General features: G+C 39.5%; 2 protein-coding genes and 1 pseudogene across 2 annotated transcripts in view; 1 reads left to right on the top strand and 2 right to left on the bottom strand.

Annotated features, from left to right (window-relative positions):
* The window catches only part of LOC124384578 (zinc finger protein 850-like), a 1373244-nt gene that overhangs the window by 429895 nt on the left and 926989 nt on the right, over positions 1-16360 (top strand). The window contains exon 11 of the mRNA XM_046847550.1: positions 3311-4096. Coding sequence (XP_046703506.1) covers positions 3311-4096 — 786 coding nt within the window. The remainder of the gene's footprint in view (positions 1-3310; positions 4097-16360) is intronic.
* LOC124384657 (leucine-rich repeat flightless-interacting protein 1-like) overlaps positions 1-16360 on the bottom strand; it is a 794289-nt gene that overhangs the window by 539103 nt on the left and 238826 nt on the right. The gene's annotated exons all lie outside the window — the stretch shown is intronic.
* LOC124384668 overlaps positions 12897-16360 on the bottom strand; it is a 920651-nt pseudogene continuing 917187 nt past the window's right edge.

Genomic DNA, 16360 nt, shown 5'->3' with positions numbered 1-16360 from the left:
ATCAGTTGGGTCTGAAGCTGCTGATATTAATTTACTGACCATGACAATAGGCAGGATTGCTTTCTAATTACTGATTGATATCTACTGCTGTCTTGGCTTTTTATTCCTTTTTGCACCTCCCTGTCTTCATGTGTTCAATACTTTTTTCTTGTGTGTGTGTTGTTTTACAACATTACACAACTTAATTTATGGACATGTATGGTTAGATTCCTTTGTATGTGTGGATTGCATGGGTTGTTACCAACATCTAATAAAGATTTCATGTCACTAGAACCTTTAGAAATATATTTACTGAGAAAAATGTTGACATGTTCAATACTTATTTTACCTGCTGTTTGTATGTATGTATGTATGTATGTATGTATGTATGTATGTATGTGTGTATGTGTGTGTACACTGGCATGTAGGGGAGCTAGATGTTGGACAATGGAGTGCTGCTGGTGATGGAGAAATAGGTAAATTAACGTTAGCACTAGCAGAGCTGTTCAGCTCCTTGCTACTAGAGAATAATGGCTTCTGATCATGAATTCTCATCCTGTCCACTGAACTGTCCGGCCATCAGTATGAATGCAGTTTGTATGAATAACAATAGTCTGAATTGCTGTACATTAATATGAATACAGTCTGTATGAATAGCCAAACATGTATAACAATACTCTGAGTGGCCCCCGGAGTCTAGCAGAGGGAGGGAGAAAAGGACCTGCATTTAAAAACGATGTACAGTAAAACCCAAAGTGACTTATTTCCTTCTTCTTCATTCGGCTTCTTCCATCGCCACAGCGATTATATGTCTCCATACCCCCTGCCCTCTACATCTGCCTCTTTCCATCTTCAGCATTCTCTTACCAATATCCCCCATGCCCATGAAACCATACTGCTGCTCACAGATGGTCATCTTTTCTCTCAGCCTGGCTTCCACTACTCTTTCCCATAATTTCATGGTGTGACTAATCAACTTAATTCCCCTGTAGTTACTGCAAGTCTGCACATCACCCTTTTACTTAAAGATTGGTACCAGCACACTCCTTCTGACACTTCTGACCAGTTTCCTGAATTTCACACTACAGTCTTCCTCCTTTATTTTCCATCATCTTATTCTTCTTCCAGTCCTCAATCTACTCCTCTTCTTCTTCATCTCCAAAACCATCCCACAGACCACCATCCGATGCTGTCTAACCACACTGTTCACTGGCAACACCTTCTTCTTCGTCTTCTTCTTCTGGCTTCTCCCATTAGGGGTTAGGGTTAGGGTTAGGGTGGATCATCCATCCCCATACCCCCTGTCCTCTACAACTGCTTCTTTCACACCAACTACCTGCATGTCTTTCTTCACCACTTCCATAACCCTCCTCCTTGGCCTTCCTCTTTTCCTCCTTCCCGGCTCCATACACTCAAAATTCTTCTACCGATATACCCCATGTCCCCCCTCTGCACATGTCCAAACCATCTCAATCTCGCCTCCCTCACCTTGTCTCCAAAACATGCTACATACTCGCTGTTCCAGGCAACACCTTACAGTCACCACCTTATAGTCGCCTTCAGGTTGCATCTCCTACATAGAACATAGTCCACCTGTGTGCACCTTCCTTCACTCTTATACGTCATTTCCTGATCCTATTTCTTCTTAAAATACGTGTTCACCACTGCCATTTTCATCTTTTTAGCAAAAATCTACCACCATCTGCCCTTCCACATTCTTCTCCTTAATTCCATACCTACCATCACCTTCTCATCACCTCTGTTCCCTTCACCTACATGCCCTTTAAAGTCTGCCCCAATCACCAATCTTTCATTCCTACGATCACCATCTACCACTTCATCTAACTAATGAAGTGGTAATTCTAATTTTAAAAAAAATCTAATTTTTCCTTCTCCTTCATCTCACAGCCCACCTGTGGAGCATAAGCACTGATGATATTTATCATCTCCCCTTCAACTTCCAGCTTCACCTTCATTACCCTATCAGAAACTCTCTTCACCTCCACTACACTCTTACTGTACTCTTTCTTCAGAATCACCCCTACACCATTTCTCTTTCCATCCACACCATGATAGAACAGTTTAAACACCTCCAATGTTCCTGGCCTCATTCACTTTCCATTTGGTCTCCTAAACACACAACATATCTACCTTTCTCCTCTCCATCAATTCAGCTCCCTTTCTCCCTTTACCAGTCATAGTACCAACCCAAACCTCCACTGTCCTCCACTTATTTTTCTGCTGCCTCTGAAGACATCTTCCTCCTCTCCTTCTCCTCCTTCGGCCAACCGTAGCCCAATTTCCACCGGTACCCTGTTGGCTAACGATACATGTGGTGGTTGGTAACCTGGGCCTCGACCGATCCGGTATGAAATTCTGATTCGTGATCTGCATGTGTGATTTGGCACATGTTTTACACTGGATGTCCTTCATAACGCAACCCTCCACATGTATCCAGGGTTGAGACCTGCACTAAGAGTGCACTGACTTGTGCAACACTAATGGCTGGGTCAGAGTATCTTCTTTCCAAATGTATCTAAATTGTGTATGTAGAACAATTTGGTCAGGAACTGTTCACATTTACATTTAGGTAGGTGATTTTCAGCTGAGAGTCTGAAAGCGGAGGTACATGCTAACAAGTTGATTGAAAATGCCCTCATAGGCCATTAGGAGGAAGTAGGTTGCTGCTTTAGACAGCCACAGATAATTACCTGCAGTCGTCATCAATGTATTGTTGTCCCAACCACAGGGATCTTCACACATCATTTGGAAGACAGCATCCAGATCAGCTCAGTAGGTACTGATTGTTTGCTCCAGTCCAGATTTTGAGCTTTGTCTAATGAGAGCTACTATTAGCAAATGTTCTGAATCAGAAATGTATTTTGCTAAATCCAAAATCACCCAAACATTGCTTGGACATAGTTTCAGGTAGCTTTGTGATCGTGGACTGAATCCTGTTAAGCTCTGATGTTATCACAGAAGCACAACAGGTTCCACAGTCTTTTTCTCTGTCTCCTGGAATTGAAAATAAGATGATATAATGCTGCCTGGTCTGGTACTGGGAAAACTCTTCCACCTTGAAGACATAAATATCGGGGATTTTGGAAGATTTTATACAAGTATTGAATAGTTAAAGGTTTTCCAAAAGGCCTCAAAATGCTCTCATTTAACTTGTTTCAAACCATATCAGATTACTATAGCAGACATTTCTGATAACATTCAAAACCAAATCTAAAATATTACAGTATATTGAATCATTTTATATTGTTTTCCAGATGCACCACTGCTCAGATTGTGGGAAGAGTTTTACTAAAATTGCTGTTCTGAAAAGACACCAACGTATCCACACAGGAGAGAAGCCGTATCACTGTGAACAGTGTGGGAAGAGTTTTACTCAACAGGATCATCTCAAATCACACCAGCGTGTCCACACAGGAGTGAAGCCGTATTACTGTGATCAGTGTGGGAAGAGTTTTACTCAACGGGATCATCTCAAATCACACCAGCGTGTCCACACAGGAGTGAAGCCGTATTACTGTGATCAGTGTGGGAAGAGTTTTACTCAACAGGGTACTCTCAAATCACACCAGCGTATACACACAGGAGAGAAGCCGTATCAGTGTGAACAGTGTGGGAAGAGTTTTACTCAACAGGGTCATCTCAAATCACACCAGAGTGTCCACACAGGAGTGAAGCCATATTACTGTGAACAGTGTGGGAAGAGGTTTGATCGTCATAGTAGTCTCAAATCACACCAGCGTATCCACACAGGAGAGAAGCCGTATCACTGTGATCAGTGTGGGAAGAGTTTTACTCATCAGGGTAATCTCAAATTCCACCAGCGTGTCCACACAGGAGAGAAGCCGTATCACTGTGAACAGTGTGGGAAGAGTTTTACTCATCAGAGCAATCTTAAATTACACCAGCGTATCCACACAGGAGTGAAGCCGTGTCACTGTGATCAGTGTGGGAAGAGTTTTACTCAACAGGGTAGTCTCAAATCGCACCAACGTATTCACACAGGAGAGAAGCCATATCACTGTGAACAGTGTGGGATGAGTTTTAGTGCTCAGAGTGCCCTTCTCAGCCACCAGCAGAGTCATACAGGACAGAAGCTGTACCTCTGTGGACACTGTGGACGGAGCTATGTTCATCAACGTTCATTAAGGAACCACAAGTGCTCTAACATACAACCATAAAACAAATCATCTTAAATTTCTTATTTGAAGGGATGTAAAGGGAAATTGTACTGTAAATATCGGGAAAACTTTAAATTTTAATGTTAATTTGAATTAGCTCTAATAAACTGGACACCTTTCCAAGCCATCAGAACATTGTTGGTCCATCTACAGTTACACTACAACTACACTTTATGGCAACATGTATGAGGCTACCTGAGCATCTCACCCATATGTGCTTCTGAACATTATCTAATGGAACAGCTTCCAATCCATTGTCCCCTGAGCCCAGTGTTACTGATTTACTGCAAACTTGAGCTTGATCACACGGTTACACAGCAAGATCAGGGAATAGATTTTTGTTGTATATGTCTGGACCTATAAGAATTAAAGTGCAGACAAATCCCACCCTAAGTCTTTTTTTAATCTAAAATGTTAAATGTATAAAACTTTAGGTATTTTGCACCAACATTCATTTTTGTGTTTCTCTAACTTCAAATAAGTTTATTAGTCAACTGTAAGGTTTGGTTGAGGAGTGGTAATGGTATGGGGCTGTACTTTAGGGGTAAGACTCAGCCCTTGACTTAAAGTGTAGTGAAATGTTAATTACTTTAGCATATCATAGCATCACAATGCTATGCTTCTAATATCGCGGGAATAGTTTGGAGACGGCCCTTTATTAATCCAGCATGACCATGCCACAGTGCACAAACTGAGGTTCATAAAGACATGGTTGGATGAGTTTGGTGTGGAAGAACTGAAATGGCCTGCACAGAGCTTTAATCTCGACTTCACTGAACACCTTTGAGATTAAGGTGAATGTTAAAAGTTGATTATTCTTAATGGACTGTATGAGTCTCGATGTCATTAAAAACGTCTTCAGGAACATTTTTTTGTGATTATTTCATGAACAGTTCACTTATTTTTTTTCTTGCTATTGTTTGTTAACTTATACTTTATTTTTTCTGAGGAAGAAAATAGAAATGCTGGTGATAGAAACAATGTTTTGATTCTGTATCATAAATGATTATGAAGTATCAACAAATCATCATTGTTATTTACTAAATTAAATTTCAGTTATTAACAAAATTCTATTATACAGAAAGAATAAAATGGAAAGCAATCAACTTTAATGTGGGAGCATTAAAATCTGTGTCCAACATTTTAATAAAAGAAACAAAACACAACAAAATTTTAAATATTAATTTTCATTAAACATTACAATAATTATAGATTTGTACTTTATTATATGTAAGACATGTGCTCACATGCTGAATCTAAACCTGCCCAGAGCTTTACAGATTTTTACTCTCCAGTGCTGCCATTTCCTGTTCCTCAGGAATTATAGAGGAAGTTGTAAGGATGGTCAGATCTTTCCATGAGGTCAGACCCTGAGAACTGCCATGCAACAAAACATTAAACTTTCTAATCTGAGGAGAAGATCTCTTTAATTTGAGGAGAGGAAGACATCTGTTCAGCTGCCCACTCACCCATCCTTGAGCCCCCTCTTTTCCTCCTGGGGATATGACCGGGTCATGGAAAGATGATTAAGAAGTTCCTGGAATACAAGCTACTATAATTACATACTGCAGTTATTATAAATTAAGAATGTTTCAATTTTAACTTCACATGTTTGGTATCATTTTAAAGATTTCAGTGCGATTGGAAATGTGATCTCAGTACAATATCAGTAGAACAGACCAAAAATAAAGATCTCAGGTTTGGGGAAAATTCTGTCCTACTGATGTGAGATTTGTCCTGGAGATCTTTATCAGGTGTTAGTTTTTGTTTTGTATTTTTTACCACAGGAGGGGTTTTTAGGTCACCTCCAGTCCCAACTAAAGAAATTAAAAATAGCTCCTACAGTCAAATAAATGGTTTTTATTGTCATTTTAATCATATGCTGTACAGTTGGTGCAGTACACAGTAAAACATAACAATATTGCTTAAGGACAGAAGTGCTCCATAATACAAGACAAAATTACACAAAGCAACACAGAACTAAAATCTAAGTAAGATGTAAGGTGCCCACCCAATGCCCACCCAATGGCCCAATGACGGAATCCACTGGTGTGGGTGAAGGTATGCTGTGTGTTAGTCTCTCGTGCGACTGTAAAAGATTACTCAAATGGATTGCACTTTCTTACATAAATCTAATTTTTACCTCTAATCTGACTCCAATTTATAATAAAGATTTAACTTGAATATCTCTAATTTAAGATGATCAACTTATTGGTTGCATTCCGTCTTTTCAATTAATCATTCATTATGGATCTGAAGTCGCTTAGAACCTTGTGCTCGGCTAACGATACCTGCTCAAGGAGGCACATTGGCCAGTCCGAATCTTAGTCAGAGGATATAACGGTAAACTAATATTCTTTAAATAGACCTCTCAATGCTTGCTCATGCATAAAGAATAATGTATTTAGTCACATAGTTATAACTTGCTAAATCAGTGATAGTCAGAAATCAGAAGGTCTCAGACGTTGTGCTCTATGCTCCATCCGTTCATGAGCCTTTAGTTTGTACAATCCTGGTCATAGATTTGCGGTAACACCAGGCTACATAATCAACTAGATATAAATGATTTCAGGAAGTTTCAGAGTTAATCAAGAATTTTACATTTATTTGCCAGGCAATAATAAACAAATGTCACATTTAAAACAAATAATAGAAGCATGACATGATCAGCATAAAACCAAATATTTTAACAATGCAGTTTACTAAAGAAATGTTAAAGAATCACTGTACCTGGCAATAGAGACACACAGAGAAGTTCTGACTACAGAATGCTTGTTTCGCCAAATTTCCTTAAATACCGAAATAATCGTAAACACTTGTAAATTCAAAGTGATAAAAGCTTCTGACTTTAACTCAGAATGTGTGAATCACATTTAATTTAAATTAATTCAAGTAAAAAAACAGGAAACAGGAATAACAGAATTACTAATGTAGAATAGTTCACTGGTGGGTCTATGCAGATTCCTCGGCTGCACACCTACAAAACAGTAAAGAAAGAGAAGACAGAAAAGGCAATTTAGTACATTTTAAAATACTACTATTCACAGCAGCATCTAAAAAAACATGCATCAATATAATTAAGACATATCCTAGAATCTCATCAGTGAATTGTTCCCACCTCTGCCTCACACAGTAATAACTTATGCCGGGGGTCCAGTCATGGAATCCAAAACTTATAAATGTAACAATTAAAATATCAACCTTGCGTCTGAACTTGACTCTTAAACGAATATTTGGCTTTTGCCAAAAGCCAGTGATTGAACAATGATTCTGATCAGCTGAAAGATGTAAATCACACCTCGGATCACAGTGGACCAGAAAGTTCAACGCACTGCAACTGAAGAAAACATATGCAAATAGAAAAAACACCAGCAATTTAAGAAAACATCTTCATCAGTTAAACAACACGAGCTGCAAATCCTCACAACGCAACTAAATACAGAAACGTCCTGCAAATCCTCACAACACAACCAATTCATTTACACTGCAAACAGCACAGACCACAAAATAAATGTTTCATGGGGACCCCAACAAGTGATGACCCCGGGACTGCTTGTTCAGTGTCTATTGATCAGTGGTGGTGTTGATGATCTGAAAGGTGAGTTTTTTGTTTATTTTAACATCCTGATCATGATTCCTTGGCTTTGCAATTTAACATAATAACGTTTAACAGTTAATTGTGTATTTCATCAGATTATTTAGGATAATAATATTCAAAAGGCCAAGGAATCATAAACAAACAATGATAAAATAAACAAACAACTCACCTTTCAGGTCATCAACACACATCAACACCACTGACGAATAGACATCGAACAATAAGCAGTTCCAGACGGGTTTGTCACTTGTTGTGGTCCCTTGAAACATTTATTTTGTGATCTGTGCTATTTGGTTGTGTTGTGATTTGCAGCGTGTTTCTGTGTTTGGTTGTGTGAGGATTTGCAGCGTGTTTCTGTGTTTGGTTGTGTCGTGAGGATTTGCAGCGTGTTTCTGTGTTTGGTTGTGTTGTGAGGATTTGCAGCGTGTTTCTGTGTTTGGTTGTGTCGTGAGGATTTGCAGCGTGTTTCTGTGTTTGGTTGTGTTGTGAGGATTTGCAGCGTGTTTCTGTGTTTGGTTTTGTCGTGAGGATTTGCAGAGTGTTTCTGTGTTTGGTTGTGTTGTGAGGATTTGCAGCGTGTTTCTGTGTTTGATTTGGTTTTGAGGATTTGCAGCGTGTTTCTGTGTTTGGTTGTGTTGTGAGGATTTGCAGCGTGTTTCTGTGTTTGATTTGGTTTTGAGGATTTGCAGCGTGTTTCTGTGTTTGGTTGTGTTGTGAGGATTTGCAGCGTGTTTCTGTGTTTGATTTGGTTTTGAGGATTTGCAGCGTGTTTCTGTGTTTGGTTGTGTGAGGATTTGCGTGTTTCTGTGTTTGGTTGTGTGAGGATTTGCAGCGTGTTTCTGTGTTTGGTTTTGTTGTGAGGATTTGCAGCGTGTTTCTGTGTTTGGTTGTGTTGTGAGGATTTGCAGCGTGTTTCTGTGTTTGGTTGTGTTGTGATTTGCAGCGTGTTTCTGTGTTTGGTTTTGTTGTGAGGATTTGCAGCGTGTTTCTGTGTTTGGTTTTGTTGTGAGGATTTGCAGCGTGTTTCTGTGTTTGGTTGTGTTGTGAGGATTTGCAGCGTGTTTCTGTGTTTGGTTGTGTTGTGAGGATTTGCAGCGTGTTTCTGTGTTTGGTTGTGTTGTGAGGATTTGCAGCGTGTTTCTGTGTTTGGTTTTGTTGTGAGGATTTGCAGCGTGTTTCTGTGTTTGGTTGTGTTGTGAGGATTTGCAGCGTGTTTCTGTGTTTGGTTGTGTTGTGAGGATTTGCAGCACGTGTTGTCAAACTTATAAGGTTGTTTTTTTTTTTTATTTGCATGTGTTTTCTTAAGTTGCAGCGTGTTGAGCTCTTTCAGCCACCGTATAGGATGCCTTGAGGATAATTTATAAGATATAGAGAGTAATTGATGAGATATTTTTTAATCTCCAGGTGAAGTATTCCTTTAATTAAACAGAGGCAAAAACAGTGATCGGGATAAAATATTATTAATTGTGCAGCCCTAGCTATAGGTTATATGACTTACACTTCCGGCTGTACTGCCCTCCGATCACGGTCCCACTGAGCTCTCAAAGCACGGTTTAACGTAATCATAACGTATCATATTTTTAGTAATGTTTAGAAATAATATAAATATGAACGTTTTTTATTACCTCTACCTATTTCACCTAAATCACATTAAAATAATGTTAAGTATTGTCACCGTTTCCTCAGAGCTTTTCTCTGTGTATTGTATATACACATGTTATAAAGGTAGTGAAAGAGAAAGAGACTCCACAGTGCTTTTACTGTTTCACCCTCCTGTTATCATGAGGACACTATATGGAGAAAACACGGGTGAAAATGGTTTGAAGAGTCGTTATTTCCACATTTTAGTAGACACTGTCCTATTTATCTGCTAATCGTTAAGAATGTTCAGTTTTCCACAGGTGTTTATCTCTGAGGTAAACCAGTTCACTCTCCACACTCCACCTTCTTTATATCGTGCCTGTAACTTTAATTACCACACAATCTTTTAGAAGTATACATTAAATGAAAAGAACAGTAAAATGTGATTAATTTAAAACAAAAGATAATTTCTTACCGTGACAGAGATGTCAGGTTATCCAGGTCAGGTCAGGTCAGGTCAGGTTATCCAGGTCAGGTCAGGTGATCAGTGGTAGTGAATGAAGACCGTTTCTTCAGAATGAGAAGGCGGGAACACAGGAGCCAATGGGAGACTCTGTGAGCTGCACAAGCGATTTTTTCTTTTTTTCTTTTTTTTAACTAAAGGTCGTACTATGTAATTGTTAATATATAAAATTTTTGTTTTATATAAAACACGCAAAAAACATATCAATTAAATTTATCATCAATTGAATAATATAGCTAAATATAGCCCAAATGTGGCCCATACAGGGCCCTCGAATAAACAAAATGGGCAACCTAACTGGGGCCCACAACCCTGACTAAGCTGGGGCCCACATTCAGCCCATCAAAGTGCCCACTCTGAACCCATGCCCACATGATGCCCATATAACTCAGATAAAACCCATGTGGGGCCCACATGGACATGTTGGCTGGGATCGTCACCCTGATGAAGGCCAGGCAGCGTCTATACCACCTGAAATGTTTAAGAGACTTTAAATCACCCTCTCTGGTGCTGAGGTTTTTCTTCAACTGCACCGTTGAAAGTGTCATGATGGGTAGTATCACTTCTTGGTTTGAGAAATGCACCATGCAGGGCAGGCACCAGAGGGTGGTGCAGTCAGCTGAGCGTTCTGAGCTCCCTGAACTGCAGGACATGTACAGCAAGCGGTGCTGGACCAGGGCTGGAAAGATATTGGAGGACCTCAGCCATCCCAATAAAGAAGTCCTCTTTTCTGTGTTGCGTTCAGGAAAGCGCTTCCGATCCTTGAAGGTAAACAGGGAGAATGAGGAGGAGATTCGGCCCACAGGCCATTCGGAGTCTAAACCAGGAAAACACCCAACACATGAACACTTTAGTGACAATCGCACTGGGACACTTTAAATCTGGACTATTGTCAATATCTATCTATTATTTCTTTCTGACAAAATTTCAGCCTGTAAGTAGTTCCACAGATACCTCAGATCGTGCGGCCTGTTCGGTGTCATATACATATACAAATATAATATACATATACATATATAATATACATATATAATATACATATACAAATATAATATAATATACATATACATATAAAATATACATATACAAAGTATTTGAGATCTATCAGTCTGGAAAAGGTTATAAAGCCGTTTCTAAAGCTTTGGGATTCCCAAACCCTACTCTTTCCCATAACTTCATGGTGTGACTGATCAACTTAATTCCCCTGTAGATACTGCAGGTCTGCACATCTCCCTTATTCTTAAAGATCAGTACCAGCACACTCCTTCTCCATTCCTCAGGCATCCTCTCACCTTCCAAAATCCTGTTAAACAATTTTTTTTAAAAACTCCAATCGCCACAAATCCAATTGCCAAGCGCTACAAATCCTTTTCTAATTCTTTAGTGTCCAACTTCTCCTACAGCTCCTCATATGGCTTTTCCTTTGTCCTTCACCACATCCCTCTTTACCTGCTGCTGCATCTCCTTGTACTACTTTTGTCATCACTCTGTCGAACCCAATTCTGTTTCTTAAACCTCTTCCTCCTTCTGCTCTCCTGCACTTCCTCATTTCACCACCACATCTCTTTGTCTTCCTTTTCATTTCCAGATGTCACACCAAGTACCTTTCTAACTGTCTCACTTATCACTTCTGCAGTAGTTCCACAATTATCCAGCACCTCTTCACCACCACCGAGCCCCTGTCTGACCTCTTCCCTGAATCTCACACTACAGTCTTCCTCATTCAGTTTCCACCATCTTATTCTTCTTCCAGGCTTCTCTCTCCTCCTCTTCATCTTCACCTCCAAAACCATGGGACATGACATGGGTTTACCAGCGTGACACTAAAACAGGTAGTAGTAATGACTACTTTTTACTTAATGTACTTAATGTCAGAGCCCAAACCTCTTTACCTAAACTTGAGTAAAAAATGTATAGTCAGTACTTCAACTTTTACCTGAGTATTTTAAAACATGAGTATCTGTACTTCTACTGAGTGAAGGATGTGTGAACCTTTGCCACCGCTGGCTTTAATTATGAAATGTTTGCCAAAATGTTACAGTTATAATGTAGATAAATAGTACTAATAAACTACCCACTGTGTGCAATTTGTATAAGGTATTTCAGTGTGTAAACTAATCCTAATGTAATAGTGGAGCAAAAGTGTATTTATATATAAGTAAATCTGTATTATTTAGTTTTTGCAACACTGAGCTGCACACATATTCAAACCTGTAACGTTTGCTTATACTATACATTTAAATGAACCATATTAACTTGGTCAAAAAGCACATTGCACCATTTTCTTTATATTTAAGTGGAGATTAGTTTTGTATTGTATGCACACGTAATGTTCGTATGCAGCATGTAGTGTAAATATCCATTAGATTTTAGTTATTTTGGTTATTAATTAACTTTTATTTCCATTTGGTGATGAAGCTCGGGTGTTCTTGTATTCAGAGCAGTGAAAACTGCATACAATTCTAGACTGAGACTCCTGAAGTTACTGAGTGTCACAGTTGGACTCTGGAAACACAGATTTTAATGCGCCCACATTAAAGTTGATTGCTTTCCATTTTATTCTTTCTGTATAATAGAATTTAGTTAATAACTGAAATTTAATTTAGTAAATAACAATGATGATTTGTTGATACTTCATAATCATTTATGATACAGAATCAAAACATTGTTTCTATCACCAGCATTTCTATTTTCTTCCTCAGAAAAAATAAAGTATAAGTTAACAAACAATAGCAAGAAAAAAATAAGTGAACTGTTCATGAAATAATCACAAAAAAATGTTCCTAAAGACGTTTTTAATGACACCGAGACTCATACAGTCCATTAAGAATAATCAACTTTTAACATTCACCTTAATCTCAAAGGTGTTCAGTGAAGTCGAGATTAGAGCTCTGTGCAGGCCAGTTCAGTTCTTCCACACCAAACTCATCCAACCATGTCTTTATGAACCTCAGTTTGTGCACTGTGGCATGGTCATGCTGGATTAATAAAGGGCCGTCTCCAAACTATTCCCGCGATATTAAAAGCATAGCATTGTGATGCTATGAGATGCTAAAGTAATTAACATTTCACTACACTGTAAGTCAAGGGCTGAGTCTTACACCTAAAGTACAGCCCCATACCATTACCACTCCTCAACCAAACCTTACAGTTGACTAATAAACTTATTTGAAGTTAGAGAAACGCAAAAAATGAATGTTGGTGCAACGTTGGTTACAACGTTGGAACGTTGGTGCAAAATACCTAAAGGTTTATACATTTAACATTTTAGATTTAAAAAGACTTAGGGTGAGATTTGTCTGCACTTTAATTCTTATAGGTCCAGACATATACAACAAAAATCTATTCCTTGATCTTGCTGTGTAACCGTGTGATCAAGCTCAAGTTTGCAGTAAATCAGTAACACTGGGCTCAGGGGACAATGGATTGGAAGCCGTTCCATTAGATAATGTTCAGAAAGCACATATGGGTGAGATGCTCAGGTAGCCTCATACATGTTGCCATAAAGTGTAGTTGTAGTGTAACTGTAGATGGACCAACAATGTTCTGATGGATTGGAAAGGTATCCCGTTTGTTAGAGCTAATTAAAATTAACATTACAATTTAAAGTTCCCCCGATATTTACAGTACAATTTCCATTTACATCCCTTCAAATAAGAAATTTAAGATGATGATTTGTTTTACAAATTCAAATCAGGAGTTTATGGTTGTATGTTAGAGCACATGTGTTTCCTTAATGAGTGTTGATGAACATAGCTCCGTCCACAGTGTCCACAGAGGTACAGCTTCTGTCCTGTATGACTCTGCTGGTGATTGAGGAGGACACTCCGAGCACTAAAACTCTTCCCACACTGTACACAGTGATACGGCTTCACTCCTGTGTGGACACGCTGGTGTGATTTGAGAGTACCCTGTTGAGTAAAACTCTTCCCACACTGTTCACAGTGATACGGCTTCTCTCCTGTGTGGATACGCTGGTGTGATTTGAGATGACCCTGACGAGCAAAACTCTTCCCACACTGATCACAGTGATACGGCTTCTCTCCTGTGTGGATACGTTGGTGTCTTTTCAGAACAGCAATTTTAGTAAAACTTTTCCCACAATCTGAGCAGTGGTGCATCTGGAAAACAATATAAAATGATTCAGTATACTGTAATAATTTTAAGTCTTGCATGTTATCAGAAATGTCTGCTATAGTAATCTGATATGGTTTGAAACAAGTTAAATGAGAAGTATTTTGAGGCCTTTTAGAAAACCTTGAACTATTCAATACTTGTATAAAATCTTCCAAAATCCCTGATATTTATGTCTTCAAGGTGGAGGAGTTTTCCCAGTACCAGAACAGGCAGCCTTATATCATCTTATTTTCAATTCCAGGAGACAGAGAAAAAAAAACTGTGGAACCTGTTGTGCTTCTGTGATAACATCAGAGCTTAACAGGATTCAGTCCACGATCACAAAGCTACCTGAAACTATGTTCAAGCAATGTTTGGGTGATTTTGGATTTAGCAAAATACATTTCTGATTCAGAACATTTGCTAATAGTAGCTCTCATTAGACAAAGCTCAAAATCTGGACTGGAGCAAACAATCAGTACCTACTGAGCTGATCTGCATGCTGTCTTCCAAATGATGTGTGAAAATCCCTGTGGTTGGGACAACAATACATTGATGATGACTGCAGGTTATTATCTGTGTCTGTCAAAAGCAGCAACCTACTTCCTCCTAATGGCCTATGAGGGCATTTTTAATCAACTTGTTAGCATGTACCTCCGCTTTCAGACTCTCAGCTGAAAATCACCTACCTAAATGTAAATGTGAACAGTTCCTGACCAAAGTGTTCTACATACACAATTTAGATACATTTGGAAAGAAGATACTTTGACCCAGCCATTAGTGTTGCACAAGTCAGTGCGCTCTTAGTGCAGGTCTCAACCCCGGATACATGTGGGGGGTTGCGTTATGAAGGACATCCAGTGTAAAACGGGCCAAATCAAACATGCAGATCACGAATCAGAAGTTCATACCGGATCGGTCGAGGCCCGGGTTACCAACGACCACCACAGGTATCGTTAGCCAACAGGGTACCGGTGGAAATTGGGCTACTGTTGGCCGAAGAAGGAGAAGGAGAGGAGAAAGACGTCTACAGAGACAGCAGGAAAAGGGGAAGTGTAGGGGAGTGGATGTTCGGGTTGGTACTTTAAATGTTGGTACTATGACTGGTAAAGGGAGAGAGGGAGCTGATATGATGGAGAGGAGAAAGGTAGATATGTTGTCTGTCTGGGAGACCAAATGGAAAGTGAATAAGACGAGGAACATTGGAGGTGTTAAAACTGTTCTATCATGGTGTGGATGGAAAGAGAAATGGTGTAGGGGTGATTCTGAAGGAAGAGTACAGTAAGAGTGTAGTGGAGGTGAAGAGAGTTTCTGATAGTGATGAGGGTGATGAAGGTGAAGCTGGAGGTTAAAGGGGAGATGATAAATATCATCAGTGCTTATGCTCCACAGGTGGGCTGTGAGATGGAGGAGAAGGAAAAATTAGATGAGTTAGATGAAGTGGTAGATGGTGAACCTAGGAATGAAAGATTGGGGCAGACTTAAAGGGCTTGTAGGTGAAGGAACAGAGGTGATGGTAGGTATGGAATTAAGGAGAGGAATGTGGGAGGAAGATGGAGGTACTTTTTGCTAAAATAGGATAATGGCAGTGGTGAAAACGTATTTTAAGAAGAAGGAGGATCATAGAGTGACGTATAAGAGTGGATGGTGAGAAGATGCCTGAGGAATGGAGAAGGAGCATCCTGGTACTGATCTTTAAGAATAAGGGAGACGTGCAGACCTGCAGTAACTACAGGGGAATGAGCTTGATCAGTCACACTATGAAGTTATGGGAAAGAGTAGTGGAAGCCAGGCTGAGAGAAGAGGTGACCATCTGTGAGCAGCAGTATGGTTTCATGGGCATGGGGTATATTGGTAAGAGAATGTTGAGGATGAAAAGAGGCAGATGTAGAGAGCAGGGGGTATGGAGACAGAAGATCCGCTGTGGCGACCCCTAATGGAAGAAGCTGAATGAAGAAGAAAAAAGAAATAAGTCACTATGGGTTTTACTGTACATCGTTTTTAACGCAGTTCCTTTTCTCCCTCCACCTGCTAGACTTCGGGGGCCACTCAGACTATTGTTATACATGTTTGGCTATTCATACAGACTGCATTCATATTAATGTACAGCAATTTAGACTATTGTTATTCATACAGACTGCATTCATACTGCATTCATACTGATTGTCGGACATTTAAATGGACAGGAGGAGAATTCATGATCAGAAGCCATTAATCTCAAGTAGCAAGGAGCTGAACAGCTCTGCTAGTGCTAACGTTAATTCACCTATTTCTCCATCACCAGCAGCACTCCATTCTCCAACATCTATCTCCCCTACATGCCAGTGTTCACACACACACACACACACACACACACACACACAC

This window comes from Silurus meridionalis, chromosome 4, assembly GCF_014805685.1.
Source record: "Silurus meridionalis isolate SWU-2019-XX chromosome 4, ASM1480568v1, whole genome shotgun sequence".
Taxonomy (NCBI): domain Eukaryota; kingdom Metazoa; phylum Chordata; class Actinopteri; order Siluriformes; family Siluridae; genus Silurus; species Silurus meridionalis.
The sequence above is the reverse complement of the archived record's forward strand: the minus strand, read 5'-3'. Positions and strand labels throughout refer to the sequence as shown.